Source organism: Entelurus aequoreus, linkage group LG18, assembly GCF_033978785.1.
Source record: "Entelurus aequoreus isolate RoL-2023_Sb linkage group LG18, RoL_Eaeq_v1.1, whole genome shotgun sequence".
In the NCBI taxonomy this organism is placed as follows: Eukaryota; Metazoa; Chordata; class Actinopteri; order Syngnathiformes; family Syngnathidae; genus Entelurus; species Entelurus aequoreus.
In genome coordinates, this window is record NC_084748.1 from 33,111,617 (window position 1) to 33,133,384 (window position 21,768).

The 21,768-nt window shown below is 37.7% G+C and overlaps 1 protein-coding gene across 1 annotated transcript in view; it reads right to left on the bottom strand.

Annotated features, from left to right (window-relative positions):
* LOC133634052 (netrin-1) overlaps positions 1-21,768 on the bottom strand; it is a 186,980-nt gene that overhangs the window by 62,901 nt on the left and 102,311 nt on the right. Inside the window, exon 2 of the mRNA XM_062027004.1 lies at positions 19,277-19,465. Within this exon, the coding sequence (XP_061882988.1) occupies positions 19,277-19,465 (189 nt within the window). The remainder of the gene's footprint in view (positions 1-19,276; positions 19,466-21,768) is intronic.

A 21,768-nucleotide genomic window follows, 5' to 3' on the forward strand; every position in this document is an offset into this window, starting at 1 on the left:
ATTGCTTAGCAGAGTTCAGTGATGCAAATGCATGTCAAGTTGATCAACACATTGTGTCATTCTCCAGTGCAATAACAGTACTGAAATTAAGGCTAAAAGGGCATTAAAGGGGGCTTTAATAAAATAAAAAAATAAAATACAACTAACTAAATAGTTACTTTTCACAGCAACGCATTACTTTTTGGTGTAAGTAACTGAGTTACTTCTGAAATAAAGTAACTAGTAACTGTAACTAATTACTGGTTTTCAGTAACTAACCCAACACTGCCTATATTAATACAACGTTTTTCAATATGCATTTTCTTGCGTTTGGATCACAGCAGATGCATGAACGCGCTGCGGTGTTGTTATGGTCCACCGCCTCCCTGCAGAGCGGCAACTCGCTGAAAGTAGGGGTTTGTTTTAAAGAAGATTGAAGATTATGCTTTACTATTATTATATTATTCTCAAGGCGTTTTAATATGTTTATGTGCATATTGTCTATAGATTGAGATTGTATATTGCAGTAAAGGTGGTACAGACTATCGATGTGTGCTACTTGTTCAACAATATCGCACACTGGTCGGAGAGCATCATAACAAGAAAATTAAGGGAAATTAGTGTTTCCATGGCCACAGCCAGTACTACACGCAAAAACTTTATTTGAATAGGGTGGTCAGCACCAGTTATCAATTGCACACACAGTTTTAGTAGATCACACGGCCTACTGTATCGATAGATTGGTGGTTAAGTTACATTGTGCAGAGAAAAGTTCATTTTATAAGTATTGCTGTCAAAGGATACATTTAAAAAAAAAAAAGATTAATCACACCTTTGCATTTTGTTTATCGCGTTTTTTTTACTTAGGCTCAAAATGTTTAATGAACTCTATTAATATAGTTTGACACAATTGCAATTTTGTTGTTGGAATGTGATACAGGAAAAAATTTGTATGTGCTTGCTAACAGTTTTATCTCAGGTTCCGTCTGTGTTTATTGTGGAGTAAATTTACCAGCAAGCACACCAGTCTGAGTCATTGAGCTGCTCAATGACCGTATAACAACCTGCTACGCCGTTCACCATCTGCGGTTAAGGAAGAAAAGAGCATGTATGGTCAAAAAAGTGTGTGATTAATCTGTGTTTGTACAAGATTGAGATTATTTTTTGTGTTTAATCACATACATTGTTTTTGACAATCCTACTCAAAAGTAGTGCTGTCAAACAATACATTTTTAAAAATCAGATTAATCACTTAGGAATTTTGATTAATCACGGTAAATTACTTGTGTGCAAAATGTAAATGCCATTTGTCAAATGATGTTTGCATTGACCTGATCACTGACTGTATAACCGCCTTTCAAGTAACCATCTGCCATAAAGATAAAGGAGTACTGCACTGCAAAAACTGAAATCTAAGTAAGATTAAATATCTCAAATAAGGGTAATATTTGCTTATTTTCTGTCTGATAAGATACTTCTTCTCACTAAGCAGATTTTATGTTGGAGTGTTTTACTTGTTTTAAGGGTTTTGGTCCTAAATGATCTCAGTAAGATATTACAGCTTGTTGCTGAGATTTGATGACCTATATTGAGTAAAACATGCTTGAAACTAGAATATTAACTGTTGCAAAGCTGTGTCATCAATACTCACAATTATAAAACTACTTTTTTTAAAGTAATAATTTCTTATTTCAAGCATGACAAAAAAAAATCATGATTTTGACAAACTTGTGTCTCATAATTAAAACAGATGACAGCCAAATGGATTTAGCAGTTTTATTTTCAATGAAACAATAGAAAATACGTACTCATATAGTAGTACAGTTTGCACAGTACAGTAAACTGACAGTTAATATTTAAACATTTAACATGTGATATTTCAAACAATTTTGAAAAGAGATAGTTCATGCACATTCAGATAAATTCTTCAAAATTACAATTTAAAAAAATTTGGCCGAGGGGCGGGCTGTATATATGCGCACTAATTGACTGAAAGAGCATGCACTTGGCTCGATGATGTCATGTTATCGATGGAAAAATGCATTTTTAGACCATATGATTTGCTTGAGCGGCTAGGAGACCCCGAGAGTAACAAGCGGTTGCCTTGTTGCCTTTCCATTAAGAACAATGAATTAGTTTTTAGTATAAGTTTGCTGAGCGCATATCATTATGTCAAGATAATGGCATTAGCATTTACTTAATTTAAGAATATTTTTCTACATATTGAGCAAAAAGGTCTCTTTTTTTTTTTTCTACCAAGAAAAGTGCACTTATTAGTGAGAATGTACTTATTTTAAGGTATTTTTGGGTCCATTGACGTTAGCTAATTTTACTTGTTTTGGAAAGTCTTGACAAGCCAAATGTTCTTGTTCTATTGGCAGATAATTTTGCTTAGTTCAAATAAAATACCCCTAATTTTTGTATTTTTTTTTTCTTGTTTTTGAACACTGACTTTTGGCAGTGTGTATATGCGATTAAAAAACAAACCTGCATGATTAATCTGTGTTTGTACAAAACCCAATACCAGTGAAGTTGGCACGTAGTGTAAATCGTTAATAAAAACAGAATACATCCATCCATCCATCCATTTTTTAAACCTTGTCCCTTTTGGGGTCTCGGGGGGGTCAAAAAACCTGCATGATTACCGTATTTTCCGCACCATAAGCCGCACCTAAAAACCACAATTTTTCTCAAAAGCTGACAGTGCGGCTAATAACCCGGTGCGCCTTACATATGGATTAATATTAATATTTATTTTCATAGAGTTTAGGTCTCGCAACTACGGTAAACAGCCGCCATCTTTTTTCCCCGGAGAAGAGGAAGCGCTTCTTCTTCTACGGTAAGCAACCGCCCCCATAGAAGAGGAAGCGCTTCTTCTTCTACTGTAAGCAACCGCCAAGGTGAGCACCCGCCCCCGTAGAAGAAGAAGCGCGCGGATATTACGTTTCATTTCATTTGTGTGTTTCTGTAAAGACCACAAAATGTCTCTTACTAAGAGACACGCGTACAAGGTTCCACTGACCTTTGATATTCATGTGAACCGCACTGTGGATACAACGGGAACACGTACGGTGAATATTCGCACCACAGGGAATGAGAAGTCGTCCTTCACTGTGGTTCTAGCTTGCCATGCTAACGGCCAGAAACTTCCACCCACGGTGATATTCAAAAGGAAGACCTTGCCAAAAGAGAACTTTCCAGCCGGCGTCATCATAAAAGCTAACTCGAAGGGATGGATGGATGAAGAAAAAATGAGCGAAGGGACCGGGTGACTTTTTACACGCAACTCCGTCCCTGTTGATCTATGACTGCATGCGCGTCCACATCATAGATGGTGTCAAAAAACAAGTGAAGCACACCGAAGAAGAAGAATTCGAGGGATTTGTGGATGAGTAATAACTTCAGAAAGTGAGCTTTAAATGTTTATTTTGTGTGTTGTGTGTGTATGAGCAACGTTGAGTTATTGATGTTGCTATTGCTCTGCACTATTTTGAGTGTTACTATTTTTGTGATTGCACATTTGCACATTACATTTTGGGAGTGAACAGAGTTGTTGTTATCTGACTGTTTTTTTGACATTCCCTTTAGCGTAGCGTAGGTGCGGCTAATAACACGGGGCGGCTAATAGGTAAACAAAGTTTTAAAATATGCCATTCATTGAAGGTGCGGCTTACAACACGGGGCGGCTTATGGTGCGGAAAATAGGGTAATCTGTGTTTGTACATGATTGAGATCCTTTTTGTGATTAATCACATGAGTTAACTTGTTAGGTTACCATCCACGGTTAAAGCATGTGCAGTTAATCTGCATTCATTCAGTACGTGATTAATGCAACAATGTTTAATCGCACGAGACTCGGACAGTCAAACAAGTCTCAAAACGAACCGAATGTAGTTTAATTTGACACGACCATCGACTCTCTCTCATGACACCAGACTACTTCACTTGCTTTTTATTTTTTTATGCACGGCGAAAGTATCCAAAGTTTTCACAACATTCAAGTGAGCAGAAGGTTTCCTCTGGACTTGGTTAAGATGGTTTATAGTCGTGTCAATAAAGTGCTTCATTTTGTTTATCAGTACCGGGAACAACAACAAATGACGAGTGCTTTTTTTCTGCCCCCCCTTCTGGTGATGTCAAATGTGGCGTTCCAAGGTCTGGCACTGAAGGGTGTGCTCACTGTGGATCCCAGCAGCGAATAAAAGAATTGAAATAGTCTGTCATTATCGGAAGGGTGCTGGAAGAAATAATGAAGCTTTCTGCAAATAAATATGAGGTTGTTCATCATGTGGGACGTTAAGAAGACGTAGGATGTATTTATGATGCGCACTTCATTGGTGACTCATGGACTTTTTCACTTGAAGACTGTTTCTTCTTTATAGGCAATAAACTTATGAAGTAGTCAGCGAGTGTAATCGTTTGACCAAAAGCCTTTCATGGACTTTTTATAACGACCTACGTGCTTTTATTGCTCCCGAGGCTGCGGCATGACGATAAATTCAACGTGGTTTTTTTGAACGAGTTGGTGTAATGTCCACTAGGATGGACAACGTGCATTTGAAGTTGTACTGATGAAATATGAAATACGGTTTTAGGAACATTATAAAATGTGCTTTTCTTAATCTTCAACCATGTCTATCGACATTTTTTTTTAACATACAGATGTAGTACAATAGTAGAAACTATACATTTGTGTAAAATATACATGTGTAGAATACACTATACAGCAGTAGTCCCCAACCACCGGGCCACGGCCCGGTACCAGTCCGCGGACCTATTGGAACCAGACCGCATAAGAAATAATAATTTAAAAAAAAAAAAAAAATATATATATATATATATATATATATATATATATATATATATATATATATATTTTTTTTTTTTTAATATATATTTTTTTTAATTAAATCAACATAAAAAACACAATATATACATTAAATATCAATATAGATCAATACAGTCTGCAGGGATACAGTCCGTTAGCACACCTGATTGTATTTCTTTATGAAAAAAAAATATTTAAAAAATGATATACTCCCCCCCCCCCCCCCTTATGTAGTACTGAAGTACTTACTGTACTACATGAAGTAGTGTATACATTCATAAACACTACAGTAATTTTGTACTACATGAAGTACTGTATTAGTTTCAAAAGTACTTCAGTACTATTGTACTACCTGAAGTACTGTATACATTCCAAACATACTACAGTAATCTTGTACTACATGAAATACTGTATAAGTTCAAAAAGTACTACAGTAGTATTGTACTACATGGGGTACTGCATCGTTTGAGAAGTACTACAGACCTTGTGAACTACATGAAGCTTTTTATAAGTTTCAAAGGTACTTCAGTACTATTGTACTAAATTAAGTTTTTTATAAGTTTCAAATGTACTTTAGTACTATTGTACTACATGAAGTACTTCATAGGTTTCAAAAGTACTTCTTTACTATTGTACTACATGGAATACTCTATAAGTTTCAAAAGTACTTAAGTACTATTTTACTACATGAAGTACTACATGAACTACATGAAATACTGTATAAATTCAAAAAGTACTACAGTAGTATTGTACTATATGGGGTACTGTATAGTTTGAGAAGTACTACAGACCTTGTGAACTACATGAAGCTTTTTATAAGTTTCAAAGGTACTTCAGTACTATTGTACTAAATTACGTTTTTTATAAGTTTCAAATGTACTTTTGTACTATTGTACTACATGAAGTACTTTCTAGGTTTCAAAAGTACTTCTGTACTATTGTACTACATAGAATACTCTATAAGTTTCAAAAGTACTTAAGTACTATTTTACTACATGAAGTACTACATGTAGTACAATAGTACCTCTGTACTATTGTACTACATGGACTACTCTATATGTTTCAAAAGTACTTAAGTACTATTGCACTTAAGTACAGAAGTACTTTTGAAACCTATTAAGTACTTCATGTAGTACAATAGTACTAAAGTACATTTGAAACTTATAAAAAACTTAATTTAGTACAATAGTACTGAAGTACCTTTGAAACTTATAAAAAGCTTCATGTTGCTCACAAGGTCTGTAGTACTTCTCAAACGATACAGTACCCCATGTAGTACAATACTACTGTAGTACTTTCTGACCTTATACAATATTTAATGTAGTACAAAATTACTGTAGTATGTTTGGAATGTATACAGTACTTCAGGTAGTACGATAGTACTGAAGTACTTTTGAAACTAATACAGTACTTCATGTAGTACAAAATTACTGTAGTGTTTTTGAATGTATACACTACTTCATGTAGTACAGTAATACTGAAGTACTTTTGAAACTCAAAGTACTTCATGTAGTACAAGAGTACTGCAGTACTTTTGAAAGTTATGCAGTACTTCATGTAGACAAGTGTGCTGTACTACTTTAGAAATGTATACATACAATATATAAAAGGTGCATATGTAGAATATACTTTATAGTACATTTTAAACGCATACAGTACTTTATGTAGTACAATAGTATTGAAGTACTTTTGAAACTTTTAAAGTACATAATGTAGAATATTACTAAAGTACATTTGAAACTTTAAAAAAAACTTTGTATAGTACTGAAGTACCTTTGAAACTTATAAAAAGCTTCATGTAGTTCACAAAGTCTGTAGTACTTCTCAAACTATACAGTACCCCATGTAGTACAATAGTACTGTAGCACTTTTTGAACTTATACAGTATTTCATGTAGTACAAGATTACTATAGTATGTTTGGAATGTATACAGTACTTTATGTAGTACAATAGTACTGTAGCACTTTTTGAACTTATCTAGTATTTCATGTAGTACAAGATTACTGTAGTATGTTTTGGAATGTATACATGAATTGATTTACGTGGACCCCGACTTAAAAAAGTTGAATTTTTTTTCCGGGTGTTTCCATTTACTGTATTTTCCGCACTATAAGGCGCACCGGATTATAAGGCGCACCTTCAATGAATGGCCTATTTTAAAACTTTGTTAATATACAAGGCGCACCGCATTATAAGGCGCATAGAATAGACGCTACAGTAGAGGCCGGGGTTACGTTATGCATCCCGTAGTTGCGAGACCTGTTGTGGCTCAATATTGGTCCATATATAAGGCGCACCGGATTATAAGGCGCATTGTCAGCTTTTGAGTAAATTGGAGGTTTTTAGGTGCGCCTTATAGTGCGGAAAATACGGTAGTGGTCAATTGTACGGAATATGTACTGTACTGTGCAATCTACTAATAAAAGTTACAATCAATCAATACAGTACTTCATGTAGTACAATAGTACTGAAGTACATTTGAAACTTTTAAAGTACAACATGTAGTAGAATAGTACTAAAGTACTTTTGAAACTTATAAAAAAATTAATATAGTACTGAAGTACCTTTTGAAATGTATAACAAGCTTCATGTAGCTCACAAGGTCTGTAGTACTTCTCAAACTACTGTACTGTAGTACTTTTTGAACGTATACAGTATTTCATGTAGTACACGATTAATGTAGTATGTTTGGAATGTATACCGTACTTCAGGTAGTACAATAGTACTGAAGTACTTTTGAAACTTGTAAAGTACTTCATGGTGTACAAGTGTACACAATGTGTGTAAAATGATGTGGCAGTATAGTATATATAATGGGGCGGTATAGCTTGGTTGGTAGAGTGGCCGGGCCAGCAACTTGAGGGTTCCAGGTTCGATCCCCACTTCCCCCATCCTAGTCACTTCCGTTGTGTCCTTGGGCAAGACACTTTACCCACCTGCTCCCAGTGCCACCCACACTGGTTTAAATGTAATTTAGATATTGGGTTTCACTATGTAAAAGCACTTTGAGTCACTAGAGAAAAGCGCTACGTAAATATACTTCACAATAAAAATAATGGGGCATGCTTTTCCTCTTGGCCAACACTCTCAATTCGGCAGCCTCCTGTTAGGATTAGTCGGGGGTCCCATGGGGTCCCAAGCACGTAGGGCAGGGGTCACCAACCTTTTTGAAACCAAGAGCTACTTCTTGGGTACTGATTAATGCGAAGGGCTACCAGTTTGATACACACTTAAATAAATTGCCAGAAATAGCCAATTTGCTCAATTTACCTTTAACTCTATGTTATTATTAATAATTAATGATATTTACACTTAATTGAATGGTTTAAAAGAGGAGAAAACACCAAAAAAATGACAATTACATTTTGAAACATAGTTTATCTTCAATTTCGACTCTTTAAAATTCAAAATTCAACCGAAAAAAAGAAGACAAAAACTAGCTAATTCGAATCTTTTTGAAAAAATTAAAAATAATAATTTATGGAACATCATTAGTAATTTTTCCTGATTAAGATTAATTTTAGAATTTTGATGACATGTTTTAAATAGGTTAAAATCCAATCTGCACTTTGTTAGAATATATAACAAATTGGACCAAGCTATATTTCTAACAAAGACAAATCATTATTTCTTCTAGATTTTCCAGAACAAAATTTTTTCAAAGAAATTCAAAAGTCTTTGAAATAAGATTCAAATTTGATTCTACAGAGTTTCTAGATTTGCCAGAATAATTTTTTTTGAATTTTAATCATAATAAGTTTGAAGAAATATTTCACAAATATTCTTCGTCGAAAAAACAGAAGCAAAAATGAAGAATTAAATTAAAATGTATTTATTATTCTTTACAATAAAAAATAAATGTACTTGAACATTGGTTTAAATTGTCAGGAAAGAAGAGGAAGGAATTTAAAAGGTAAAAAGGTATATGTGTTTAAAAATCCTAAAATCATTTTTAAGGTTGTATTTTTTCTCTAAAATTGTCTTTCTGAAAGTTATAAGAAGCAAAGTAAAAAAATAATGAATTTATTTAAACAAGTGAAGACCAAGTCTTTAAAATATTTTCTTGGATTTTCAAATTCTATTTGAGTTTTGTCTCTCTTAGAATTAAAAATGTCGAACAAAGCGAGACCAGCTTGCTAGTAAATAAATAAAATTTAAAAAAAATAGAGGCAGCTCACTGGTAAGTGCTGCTATTTGAGCTATTTCTAGAACAGGCCAGCGGGCTACTCATCTGGTCCTTACGGGCTACCTGGTGCCCGCGGGCACCACGTTGGTGACCCCTGACGTAGGGCCACACTGAGCAGGGGCCGCGCTGTAGGACAGGGACATTATTAGCTCGCCTGGTTAAGAGACAAGCGAGGTTGGAGGCAAAAAAGGACATTCTAGTGATGAATGCCTGTTTGCATTCCCGCCTGACACTAGAATGGGCCTGTAGCTACGGAAGGTGTTAATGCTGATGAGCGACTGGAGGGGGGAGAGGTCTAAGGATGAAACATGCAGGATTTGATGTGTCTCACATATCGTTGTTTTCACTGCAGCACAGCAAAACAAACGCAAACGCAAGCCATCTCTGTGCATCATCGGCGGCTTTCGCAGACGCCGTCTGTCAACTTGACGTGTTTATTTACGCGCTTCCCCGTGAGTGATGTGGGAACGTGGAGGCTTGAGCCAAGGGTGCACAAACTTTTTCCGCTGAGGGCCACAGACTGAAAAAACAAAGTATGCGGTGTAGAGATGTCCGATAGTATCGGACTGCCGCTATTATCGGCCGATAAATGCTTTAAAATGTAATATCGGAAATTATCGGCATCGGTTTCAAAAAGTGAAATTTATGACTTTTTAAAACGCCGCTGTACGGAGTGGTAGACGGACGTATGGAGAAGTACAGAGCGCCAATAAACCTTAAAGGCACTGCCTTTGCGTGCCGGCCCAATCACATAATATCTATGGCTTTTCACACACACAAGTGAATGCAAGGCCTACTTGGTCAACAGCCATACAGGTCACACTGAGGGTGGCCGTATAAACAACTTTAACACTGTTACAAATATGCGCCACACTGTGAACCCACACCAAACAAGAATGACAAACACATTTCGGGAGAACATCCGCACCGTAACACAACATAAACACAACAGAACAAATACCCAGAACCCCTTGCAGCACTAACTCTTCCGGGACGCTACAATATACACCCCCACTACCACCCCCCCCCACCCCCACCTCAACCCCGCCCACCTCAACCTCCTCATGCTCTCTCAGGGAGAGCATGTCCCAAATTCCAAGCTGCTGTTTTGAGGCATGTTAAAAAAAATTATGCACTTTGTGACTTCAATAATAAATATGGCAGTGCCATGTTGGCATTTTTTTTCCATAACTTGAGTTGATTTATTTTGGAAAACCTTGTTACATTGTTTAATGCATCCAGCGGGGCATCACAACAAAATTAGGCATAATAATGTGTTAATTCCACGACTGTATATACTGTATCGGCATCGGTTGATATCGGAATCGGTAATTAAGAGTTGGACAATATTGGAATATCTGATAAAAAAGGCAAAAAAGCCATTATCGGACATCTCTAATGCGGTGACCATTTTGCTATTTTTCCACTTTCAATATACTGTCGATTATTTACAAAATGTAAACAAACGCCATTGGTGGATCTACACCTGACATCCACTGTAATGATACCAAGTACAGGAGCGTATCTAGTTGATACTACTATGAGTACATTCATATTTTTTGGCATCACAACATTTTACGTTTTTTTTAAATTTATGTTATGTTTATAAACTCAGGAAATATGTCCCTGGACACATGAGGACTTTGAATATGACCGATGTATGATCCTGTAACGGATTGATACCCAAATCTGTAGTATCACCCAAAACTAATGTAAAGTATCAAACAACAGAAGAATAAGTGATTATTACATTTTAACAAAAGTGTAGATACAACATGTTAAAAGAGAAAGTAAGCAGATATTAACAGTAAATGAACAAGTAGATTAATAATTCATTTTCTATCACTTGTCCTTAATAATGTTGACAAAATAATAGAATGATAAATGACACAATATGTTACTGCATATGTCAGGAGACTAAATTAGGAGTCTTTGTTTGCTTACTTACTACTAAAAGAGAAGTTGTCTTGTATGTTCACTATTTTATTTAAGGACAAACTAGCAATAAGAAACATATGTTTAATGTACCTTAAGATGTTTTGTTAAAATAAAGCCAATAATGCAATTTTGTGTTGTCCCCTTCATTTAGAAAAGTATCGAAAAATACAGAAAAAATAAAAATATTTTGGTACTGGTACAACACTACTTTGGTATATACCTGCCAAAATATATGACTCTGAGGTGTACGTCTGCAAAATGAGCTAAAATAGCTTCTGAATGCTGAAAAGCCAACGCTAAACGGAAATGCTAACAGTTAGCACGCTGGCCAAATAGCGTCGAGACAGTAACAAAAAGTATGACTCGCAGGTGTGTACCAGATAATCAAGCTAAACAAAAGATTGCATGCTAACAGTAGCATGTAAACATGCTAACAAAAGCACGCTAACAGTATTAGTGAAGTACCAAAATATAGGATTCTGAGGTGTTCACCTGCTATAGTAACTAAAAAAAAAAGCTAGCATGCTAATGTAGGCATGCTTAAAGGCCTACTGAAATGATTTTTTTTTATTTAAATGGGAATAGCAGATCCATTCTATGTGTCATACTTGATCATTTCGCGATATTGCCATATTTTTGCTGAAAGGATTTAGTAGAGAAAATCGACGATAAAGTTCGCAACTTTTGCTCGCTGATAAAAAAAGCCTTGCCTGTACCGGAAGTAGCGTGACGTCACAAGCGGTAGTGCTGCTCACAATTCCCGTTGTTTACAATGGAGTGAGAGAGATTCGGACCGAGAAAGTGATGATTACACCATTAATTTGAGCAAGGATGAAAGATTCATAGATGAGGAACGTTACAGTGAATGACTTGAGAGGCAGTGATGGACGTATCTTTTTTCGCTCTGACCGTAACTTAGGTACAAGCTGGCTCATTGGATTCCACACTCTCTCCTTTTTCTATTGTGAATCACAGATTTGTATTTTAAACCAATTTAGATACTATATCCTCTTGCAAATGAGAGTCGAGAACGCGAAATGGACATTCACAGTGACTGAACATGTAAATACACGATTAATAATTCAGCTTTGCGAAGCTAAAAAAAATAGAAGCTAACCTAGCTACGTAGCCAACTTGATAGCAGCAGTCTCAAATGCAGATAGAAACTAAATTAAAAAAAAACCTGACTGGATGGATAGACAGAAGACCAATAATACTATTAAACCATGAACATGTAAATACACGATTAATAATATTCCGCTTGGCGAAGCTAAAAAAAACAGAAGCTAACCTAGCTGCGTAGCCAACGCGATAGCATCAGTCTCAAATGCAGATAGAAACTAAATTAAAAAAACCCTGACTGGATGGATAGACAGAAGATCAATAATACTATCAAACCATGAACATGTAAATACACGATTAATAATATTCCGCTTGGCGAAGCTAAAAAAACAGAAGCTAACCTAGCTGCGTAGCTAACGCGATAGCGCCAGTCTCAAATGCAGATAGAAACTAAATTTTTTAAAAACCTGACTGGATGGATAGACAGAAGACCAATAATACTATTAAACCATGAACATGTAAATACACGATTAATAATATTCCGCTTGGCGAAGCTAAAAAAACAGAAGCTAACCTAGCTGCGTAGCCAACGCGATAGCATCAGTCTCAAATGCAGATAGAAACTAAATAAAAAAAACCCTGACTGGATGGATAGACAGAAGATCAATAATACTATTAAACCATGAACATGTAAATACACGATTAATAATATTCCGCTTGGCGAAGCTAAAAAAACAGAAGCTAACCTAGCTGCGTAGCCAACGCGATAGCATCAGTCTCAAATGCAGATAGAAACTAAATAAAAAAAACCCTGACTGGATGGATAGACAGAAGATCAATAATACTATTAAACCATGAACATGTAAATACACGATTAATAATATTCCGCTTGGCGAAGCTAAAAAAACAGAAGCTAACCTAGCTGCGTAGCCAACGCGATAGCATCAGTCTCAAATGCAGATAGAAACTAAATAAAAAAAACCCTGACTGGATGGATAGACAGAAGATCAATAATACTATTAAACCATGAACATGTAAATACACGATTAATAATATTCCGCTTGGCGAAGCTAAAAAAACAGAAGCTAACCTAGCTGCGTAGCCAACGCGATAGCATCAGTCTCAAATGCAGATAGAAACTAAATAAAAAAAACCCTGACTGGATGGATAGACAGAAGATCAATAATACTATTAAACCATGAACATGTAAATACACGATTAATAATATTCCGCTTGGCGAAGCTAAAAAAACAGAAGCTAACCTAGCTGCGTAGCCAACGCGATAGCATCAGTCTCAAATGCAGATAGAAACTAAATAAAAAAAACCCTGACTGGATGGATAGACAGAAGATCAATAATACTATTAAACCATGAACATGTAAATACACGATTAATAATATTCCGCTTGGCGAAGCTAAAAAAACAGAAGCTAACCTAGCTGCGTAGCCAACGCGATAGCATCAGTCTCAAATGCAGATAGAAACTAAATAAAAAAAACCCTGACTGGATGGATAGACAGAAGATCAATAATACTATTAAACCATGAACATGTAAATACACGATTAATAATATTCCGCTTGGCGAAGCTAAAAAAACAGAAGCTAACCTAGCTGCGTAGCCAACGCGATAGCATCAGTCTCAAATGCAGATAGAAACTAAATAAAAAAAACCCTGACTGGATGGATAGACAGAAGATCAATAATACTATTAAACCATGAACATGTAAATACACGATTAATAATATTCCGCTTGGCGAAGCTAAAAAAACAGAAGCTAACCTAGCTGCGTAGCTAACTTAGATGCGGCGGCGGGCGTTGTACGCTTTTGACGACACCCCGGCCGCCATCAGAGTCGGCAAGAAACATATATTTCCCCAAAGTTACGTACGTCACATGCACATATCGACACGCACGTACGGGCAAGCGATCAAATGTTTGGAAGCCAAAGCTAGACTCACCGTAGTGCGTCTGTTATCCTGCTCAAAACACAACACAACCTCCTGGTGTTGGTGTTGCTGTAGTCCGCTGCTCCACCGGCTCCATCTTTCTTATTTGCAGTCTCCATTGTCCATTAAACAAATTGCTCAATCGCTTTATTAACAAGCGGTAACTGGTTGTAGTTCAAAAAGTAACGCACACACATACACGAGCTGCTGTTAGCCAAAAGTCACAATCACACACACTCAAGTTCTCCGCCAACTCACTCGCGCATGCGCGTTCCCCAAACCCTTAAAGACAGTACACTAATGCAAATATCACGGATATTAACAGTATTGTACTTAGCCGCTAATACACTGATCGATCCCACCTACAACGTTCTTCTTTGCAGTCTCCATTGTTCATTAAACAAATTGCAAAAGATTCAGAATGCTGTGGAATTTTGTCAAAGAAAACAGGAGGCTTTTCTATCGGGTCCGATGGGGTACAACCACTTCCGTTGCTTTTGTGACGTCACGCGCATAAATCATATCCAAAGGAGTTTTTCAAGCGGAAGTGTGGCGGGAATTTTAAAATTGCACTTTATAAGTTAACCCGGCTGTATTGGCATGTGTTGCAATGTTAAGATTTCATCATTGATATATAAACTATCAGACTGCGTGGTTGGTAGTAGTGGCTTTCAGTAGGCCTTTAAATGCTAACTTTAGCATGCAGCAATTGCGGCTTCACTATATTGCAGACTTTTTTTTGTAATTTTTACAGCATCTTCTACAACATTTTTGCCCTAACTTAACTAAAACATCAATACTACAGTAGTTTTAGACCAAACCAATCAGAGCACACTGTTCAGTATTGTGGCCACTGATTGGCTCAGCCTCAGACAGCATTATTACATTGATTGATTAAACTAATGTAAAGGTTATCCAAACGTGTTATGTCATGTCTACAGGGCTTTCGTAATGTTGAAAACATATTCCGAAGGCAGTAAACAGGTTTTCAATGCTCGAGCTATGTAAATGATTGCTTTATTAATAAATATTCCTACTTTGCAGAAATACATGTATCATGGTAATTTTCAGAACCAATGAACAGCAATAAACAAGGGATTACTGTGAATGACTCTGGTGCATATACTGCACGTACAAAATTACCTACAAATGCTAGCATGCTAATGCTAGCATGCTAGCATGCAAGTGTCAAGTATCAACATATTTAATGCTAAGGATTTATATCTGCAAAATTAGAAAAAAATAAAGCTATCATACTAATATTGTTATAGTAACAAATGTGCTAGCATGCTAACGTTAAAATGCATTAATTACCAAATAATATGACACCTATATACAGTCGTGGTCATACACTTGTAAAGAACATAATGTCATGGCTGTCTTGAGTTTCCAATAATTTCCACAACTCTTATTTTTTTTGTGATTGAAGCACATACTTGTTGGTCACAAAAAACATTCATGAAGTTTGGTTCTTTTATGAATTTATTATGGGTCTACTGAAAATGTGACCAAATCTGCTGGGTCAAAAGTATACATACAGCAATGTTAATATTTGGTTACATGTCCCTTGGCAAGTTTCACTGCAATAAGGCGCTTTTGGTAGCCATCTACAAGCTTCTGCTTGAATTTTTGACCACTCCTCTTGACAAAATCGGTGCAGTTCAGCTAAATTTGTTGGTTTTCTGACATGGACTTGTTTCTTCAGCATTGTCCACACGTTTAGGTCAGGACTTTGGGAAGGCCATTCTAAAACCTTAATTCTAGCCTGATTTAGCCATTCCTTTACCACTTTTGACGTGTGTTTGGGGTCATTGTCCTGTTGGAACACCCAACTGCACCCAAGACCCAACCTCCGGGCTGATGATTTTAGGTTGTCCTGAAAAATTTGGAGGTAATCCTCCTTTTTCATTGTCCCATTTAAAGCACCAGTTCCATTGGCAGCAAAACAGGCCCAGAGCATAATACTACCACCACCATGCTTGACAGTAGGCATGGTGTTCCTGGAATTAAAGGCCTCACCTTTTCTCCTCCAAACATATTGCTGGGTATTGTGGCCAAACAGTTCAATTTTTGTTTCATCTGACACCACATGGACAAAGATAAGACCTTCTGGAGGAAAGTTCTGTGGTCAGATGAAACAAAAACAAGAACCAAATGTCATGAATGTTTTTTGTGGTTTTAGAATGGCCTTCCCAAAGTCCTGACTTAAACGTGTGGACAATGCTGAAGAAACAAGTCCATGTCAGAAAACCAACAAATTTAGCTGAACTGCACCAATTGTGTCAAGAGGAGTGGTCAGAAATTCAACCAGAAGCTTGTGGATGGCTACCAAAAACGCCTTATTGCAGTGAAACTTGCCAAGGGACATGTAACCAAATATTAACATTGCTGTATGTATACTTTTGACCCAGCAGATTTGGTCACATTTTCAGTAGACCCATAATAAACTCATAAAAGAACCAAACTTCATGAGTGTTTTTTGTGACCAACAAGTATGTGCTCCAATCACTCTATCACAAAAAAATAAGAGTTGTAGAAATGATTGGAAACTCAAGACAGCCATGACATGCATACATGCCAATTAACCCTCCCGATTTTCCCGGTAGACTCCCGAATTTCAGTGCCCCTCCCGAAAATCCGAATTTCTCCCGATTTCCACCTGGACAACAATATTGGGGGCGTGCCTTTAACGTCCTCTGCATCCTGTCGTCACGTCCCCTTTTTCTCCATACAAACAGCGTGCCGGCCCAGTCGCATAATATATGCGGCTTTTCACACACACTTAAGTGAATGCAAGGCATACTTGATCAACAGCCATACACGTCACACTGAGGGTGGCCGTATAAACAACTTTAACACTGTTACAAATATGCGCCACACTGTGAACCCACACCAAACAAGAATGACAAACACATTTCGGGAGAACGTCCGCACCGTAGCACAACATAAACACAACAGAACAAATACCCAGAACCCCTTGCAGCACTAACTCTTCCGGAACGCTACAATATACACCCCCCGCTACCACCAAACCCCGCCCCCCATCTCCTGAATTTGGATTTCTCAAGGTTGGCAAGTATGATGACATGATAACTTTTGACCATGACTGTATGTATACCTGCAAAATTGGCCAAAAAAAAAAAAAAAAAAGCTACCATGCTAACAGATAACATTTGTCAGGTATCAAAATATTTCATGCAGAAGTTTATGCTGGCAAAAAAGGAAAAAAGTTAGCGTGCCAATATTAGCATATTAATAAATGGCGCAAATGGCGTACTTTGGACACCCCCGGCTTCTTAAGCTGTCGGCAGACGGGTTGACATTCCCACTCGGTGTGCCCGTGCGTGGCGACTCGCACACGTGTGCGCGCGTGAAACAAGCGGGCTTGTTTGCACAGGGATTGTGCCGCTGTTATCTTTACCTGCAGCTACAGCAGAGGTGCGGAAACACAACCCGGCTCTCTTTGACCCTTATTTGCTTCAGCGAGGGGCTGACGGCGTGCGATTCATGGGCGGTGTTACTCACACCTGCATGGGGGCGTGTTGCGCCTGTCCGCCCCCCCCAAACAATCACCCTGCTCGCCGGCCCATCTTTCACTCTCCTCCGACTTGCTCCGTGGATCACTTCACACCTCGCCTCTGTTTGCTTTGCTCGTCCTGTCATCCCCTCGCCTCCCCTTGAATTAAGCCAAATAACTCAAGTGTCAAAGCGGGAACACCCACCCCACCCGCGCAAATTGCCGCGACCCCCACCTACAATCCCCGCGGACCTCCAACTCATCTCCGCTGACAGGGGGAAGATGGGGCGAGACAAGGCTGAGGAATGTGGAGACGCCACACTTCCTCCCCCATTTCCTGTCATTAATCTACAACTTCTATACAGCAGTGTTTTTCAACCACTGTGCCGCGGCAGACTAGTGTGCCGTGAGATACAGTCTGGTGTGCCGTGGGAGATTATGTCATTTCACCTATTTGGGTAAAAAATATTTTTTGCAAACCAGTACCGCAATTTTCAGAGTATAAGTCGCACCGGAGTATAAGTCGCACCGGCCGAAAATGCATAATAAAAAAACATATATAAGTCGCACTGGAGTATAAGTCGCATTTTTGGGGGAAATTTATTTGATATAACCCAACACCAAGAATAGACATTTGAAAGGCAATTTAAATAAATAAAGAATAGTGAACAACAGGCTGAATAAGTGTACGTTATATGACGCATAAATAACCAACTGAGAACGTGCCTGGTGTGTTAACGTAACATATTATGGTAAGAGTCATTCAAATAACTATAACATATAGAACATGCTATACGTTTACCAAACAATCTGTCACTCCTAATCGCTAAATCCCATGAAATCTTATACTTCTAGTCTCTTACGTGAATGAGATAAATAATATTATTTGATATTTTACGGTAATGTGTTAATAATTTCACACATAAGTCGCTCCTGAGTATAAATCGCACCCCCGGCCAAACTATGAAAAAACTGTGACTTATAGTCCGAAAAATACGGTAATTCTAGTCTGCAAAATATGTGTTGTTGTTGAGTGTCGGTGCTGTCTAGAGCTCGGTAGAGTAACCGTGTAATACTCTTCCATATCAGTAGGTGGCAGCCGGTAGCTAATTGCTCTGTAGATGTCGGAAACAGCGGGAGGCAGTGTGCAGGTAACAAGGTGTCTGATGCTTAAACCAAAAATAAATAAAAGGTGAGTGCCCCTAAGAAAAGGCATTGAAGCTTAGGGAAGGCTATGCAGAACGAAACTAAAACTGAACTGGCTACAAAGTAAACCAAAAACAGAATGCTGGATGACAGCAAAGACTTACTGTGGAGCAAAGAGGGCATCCACGAATCAACAATGTCCCCACAAAAAACGATAAAAACAACTGAAATATTCTTGATAGCTAAAACAAAGTAGATGCGGGAAATATCGCTCAAAGGAAGACATGAAACTGCTACAGGAAAATACCACCAAAATAGGAGCGCAAGACAAGAACTAAAACACTACACACAGGAAAACAGCAAAAAACTCCAAATAAGTCATGATGTGATGTGACAGGTGGTGACAGTACACCCACTTTGAGACAAGAGCTATAGTGATGCATGGTTGGTTATGGTTTAAATTCATATCCAACAATTGCGACAACTTTTTACTGTCAACTGAGTTTAGTTTTTTAATGATTTCTGCTGGTGGTGTGCCTTCGGATTTTTTCAATGCAAAAAATGTGCCTTGGCTCAAAAAAGGTTGAAAAACACTGCTATAAAGCGCTGCTCATGGGTGCAGCCACTTCTTTCTATATGCTGCATTAAAAGACACTAAGTGGAGGAGCGCCGTACCCTTGCAGGCCTTCCTGTGCGTGATGGCCTTGGACAGGTCTCGGTAGTAGCCCTCTTTGCAGTAGTGACAATGGCGGCCGGCCGTGTTGTGGCGGCAGTTGAGGCAGACGCCGCCGCTCTTCCTCCCCGACAGCTTGTACAGCTCCATGTTGAAGCGGCAGCGACGGGCGTGCAGGTTGCAGTTGCAGGCTGCAGGGCGAAAAGGTGCGGGGGAATAATTCAGATTAGTGACACAGCGTGTACAAACTCGCACTACAAATGATTCAAATGGATTCCCCTCAAAACACACCAGCAATTTTCCTGTAACCAGAAACTTTAAATGCATGTTGTTTGGTCAGGGATGCAAAATAAATGACTTAAAAGAGCAGTTTTACTTCCTCTGCCATCCTGGAGAATCACCCTTGATGGCTTTTTTTTTTGCTCGTGCATTGCAGTGTGCAGCTGTGAAAAGTAATGTTGTGTTTGCACAGTTTATTTAGCACCTCAGAAGGCTCGTTTTCTAGGGGTGTTCTGATCAGGGTTTAATGCTGCTAATTCCGATAATCTTAAATTGATTAATCTACCGATTATTTGTTCGATTCCATTTTTTTATTGTCTGTTTTTAGTGTAGTAGTAAAACCTATTATTCAAATGAATTCCCTCAAAACACATCAGCAACTTTCTTGTATGTAGAACCTTTAAATGCATGTTGTTTGGTCAGGGATACCAGAATTAATTACTTAAACGAGCAGTTTTACTTCCTCTGCCATCCTGGATAATCGATTAATCTACCGATTTTTTTGTTCAATTCCATTCTTTTTGTGTGTCTGTTTTTGAGTGTAGTGGTACAAGAAATTATTTAAATGAATTCCCCCGAAATACACTAACAATTTTCTTGCATGTAGAACATTTAAATGCATGTTGTTTGGTCAGGGATACAAAATAAATGACTTAAAAGAGCAGTTTTACTTCCTCTGCCAACCTGGAGAATCACCCTTGATGCCTTTTTAAGTTTTCGTGCGTTGCAGTGTGCTGCTGTGAAAAGTAATTCTGTGTTTATTTAGCAGCTCAAAACGCTCGTTTTCTAGGGGTGTTCTGATCAGGGTTTAATGCTGCTAATTCCGATAATCGTGAATTGATCAATCTACCGATTATTTGTTCGATTCCATTTTTTTAATGTCTGTTTTTTAGTGTAGTGGTATAAACAAGTATTCAAATGAATTCCCCCAAAACACACCAGCAATTTTCCTGTCACCAGAAACTTTAAATGCATGTTGTTTGGTCAGGGATGCAAAACAAATGACTTAAAAGAGCAGTTTTACTTCCTCTGCCATCCTGGAGAATCACCCTTGATGCCGTTTTTGCTCGTGCATTGCAGTGTGCAGCTGTGAAAAGTAATTTTGTGTTTGCACTAGTGTTGTCCCGATACCAATATTTTGGTACCGGTACCAAAATGTATTTTGATACTTTTCGATACTTTTCTAAATAAAGGGGACCACAAAAAATGGCATTATTGGCTTTATTTTAACAAAAAATCTTAGGGTACATTAAACGTATGTTTCTTATTGCAAGTTTGTCCTTAAATAAAATAGTGAACATACAAGACAACTTGTCTTTTATTAGTAAGTAAACAAACAAAGGCTCCTAATTTAGCTGCTGACATATGCAGTAACATATTGTGTCATTTTCCATTCTATTATTTTGTCAACATCATTAAGGACAAGTGGTAGAAAATGAATTATTAATCTACTTGTGTCATGTCTGTTGATCGTGTTTCCGTTTGGGTTTTGTACACTCAGTTCCTGCTTTTCACTCCCTTGTTTTGTCACCATAGCAACCATTAGTTTCACCTGTTTCACGTTTTGAGTCACGCACCTGTTTTCACTGATCATGTCACTGCTATTTAAACCTGTCTGTTTCTCTTGATCGTCCTGGTGACATTATCCTATCATACCATGCTACTTCTGATATCCTTACTACCTCCGCTACCCCTGTTACTCTGATGATCTTTCCATGCTCTGTACATGCGCTTTTCTTGCCACAGTAAGTCTTGCTTATGTCATGCGATACCACAGTTCATGCTGCTCCTTTTCATAGTTAAAGCTTTTGGTTATTCATGTCCATAGCTTTTGCCCAAGTGCTAGTTTTTTGCTTTCATTAGCCAAGTTTGTACCTCCGCCTTGTGCGCGCTTTTTGTTCACTCTTTTTGTTAGAATTAAATCATGTCCTTACATTCACGCCTTGCCCGCTCCAAATTTCCTTTGCCTTCCGGGAAAACAAAACAACCCATAGGCCACGTTATGACAACTTGTTCATTTACTGTTAATATCTGCTTACTTTCTCTTTTAACATGTTCTATCTACACTTCTGTTAAAGTGTAATAATCACTTATTCTTCTGTTGTTTGATACTTTACATTAGTTTTGGATGATACCACAAATTTGGGTATCAGTCCGATACCAAGTCGTTACAGGATCATACATTGGTCATATTCAAAGTCCTCATGTGTCCAGG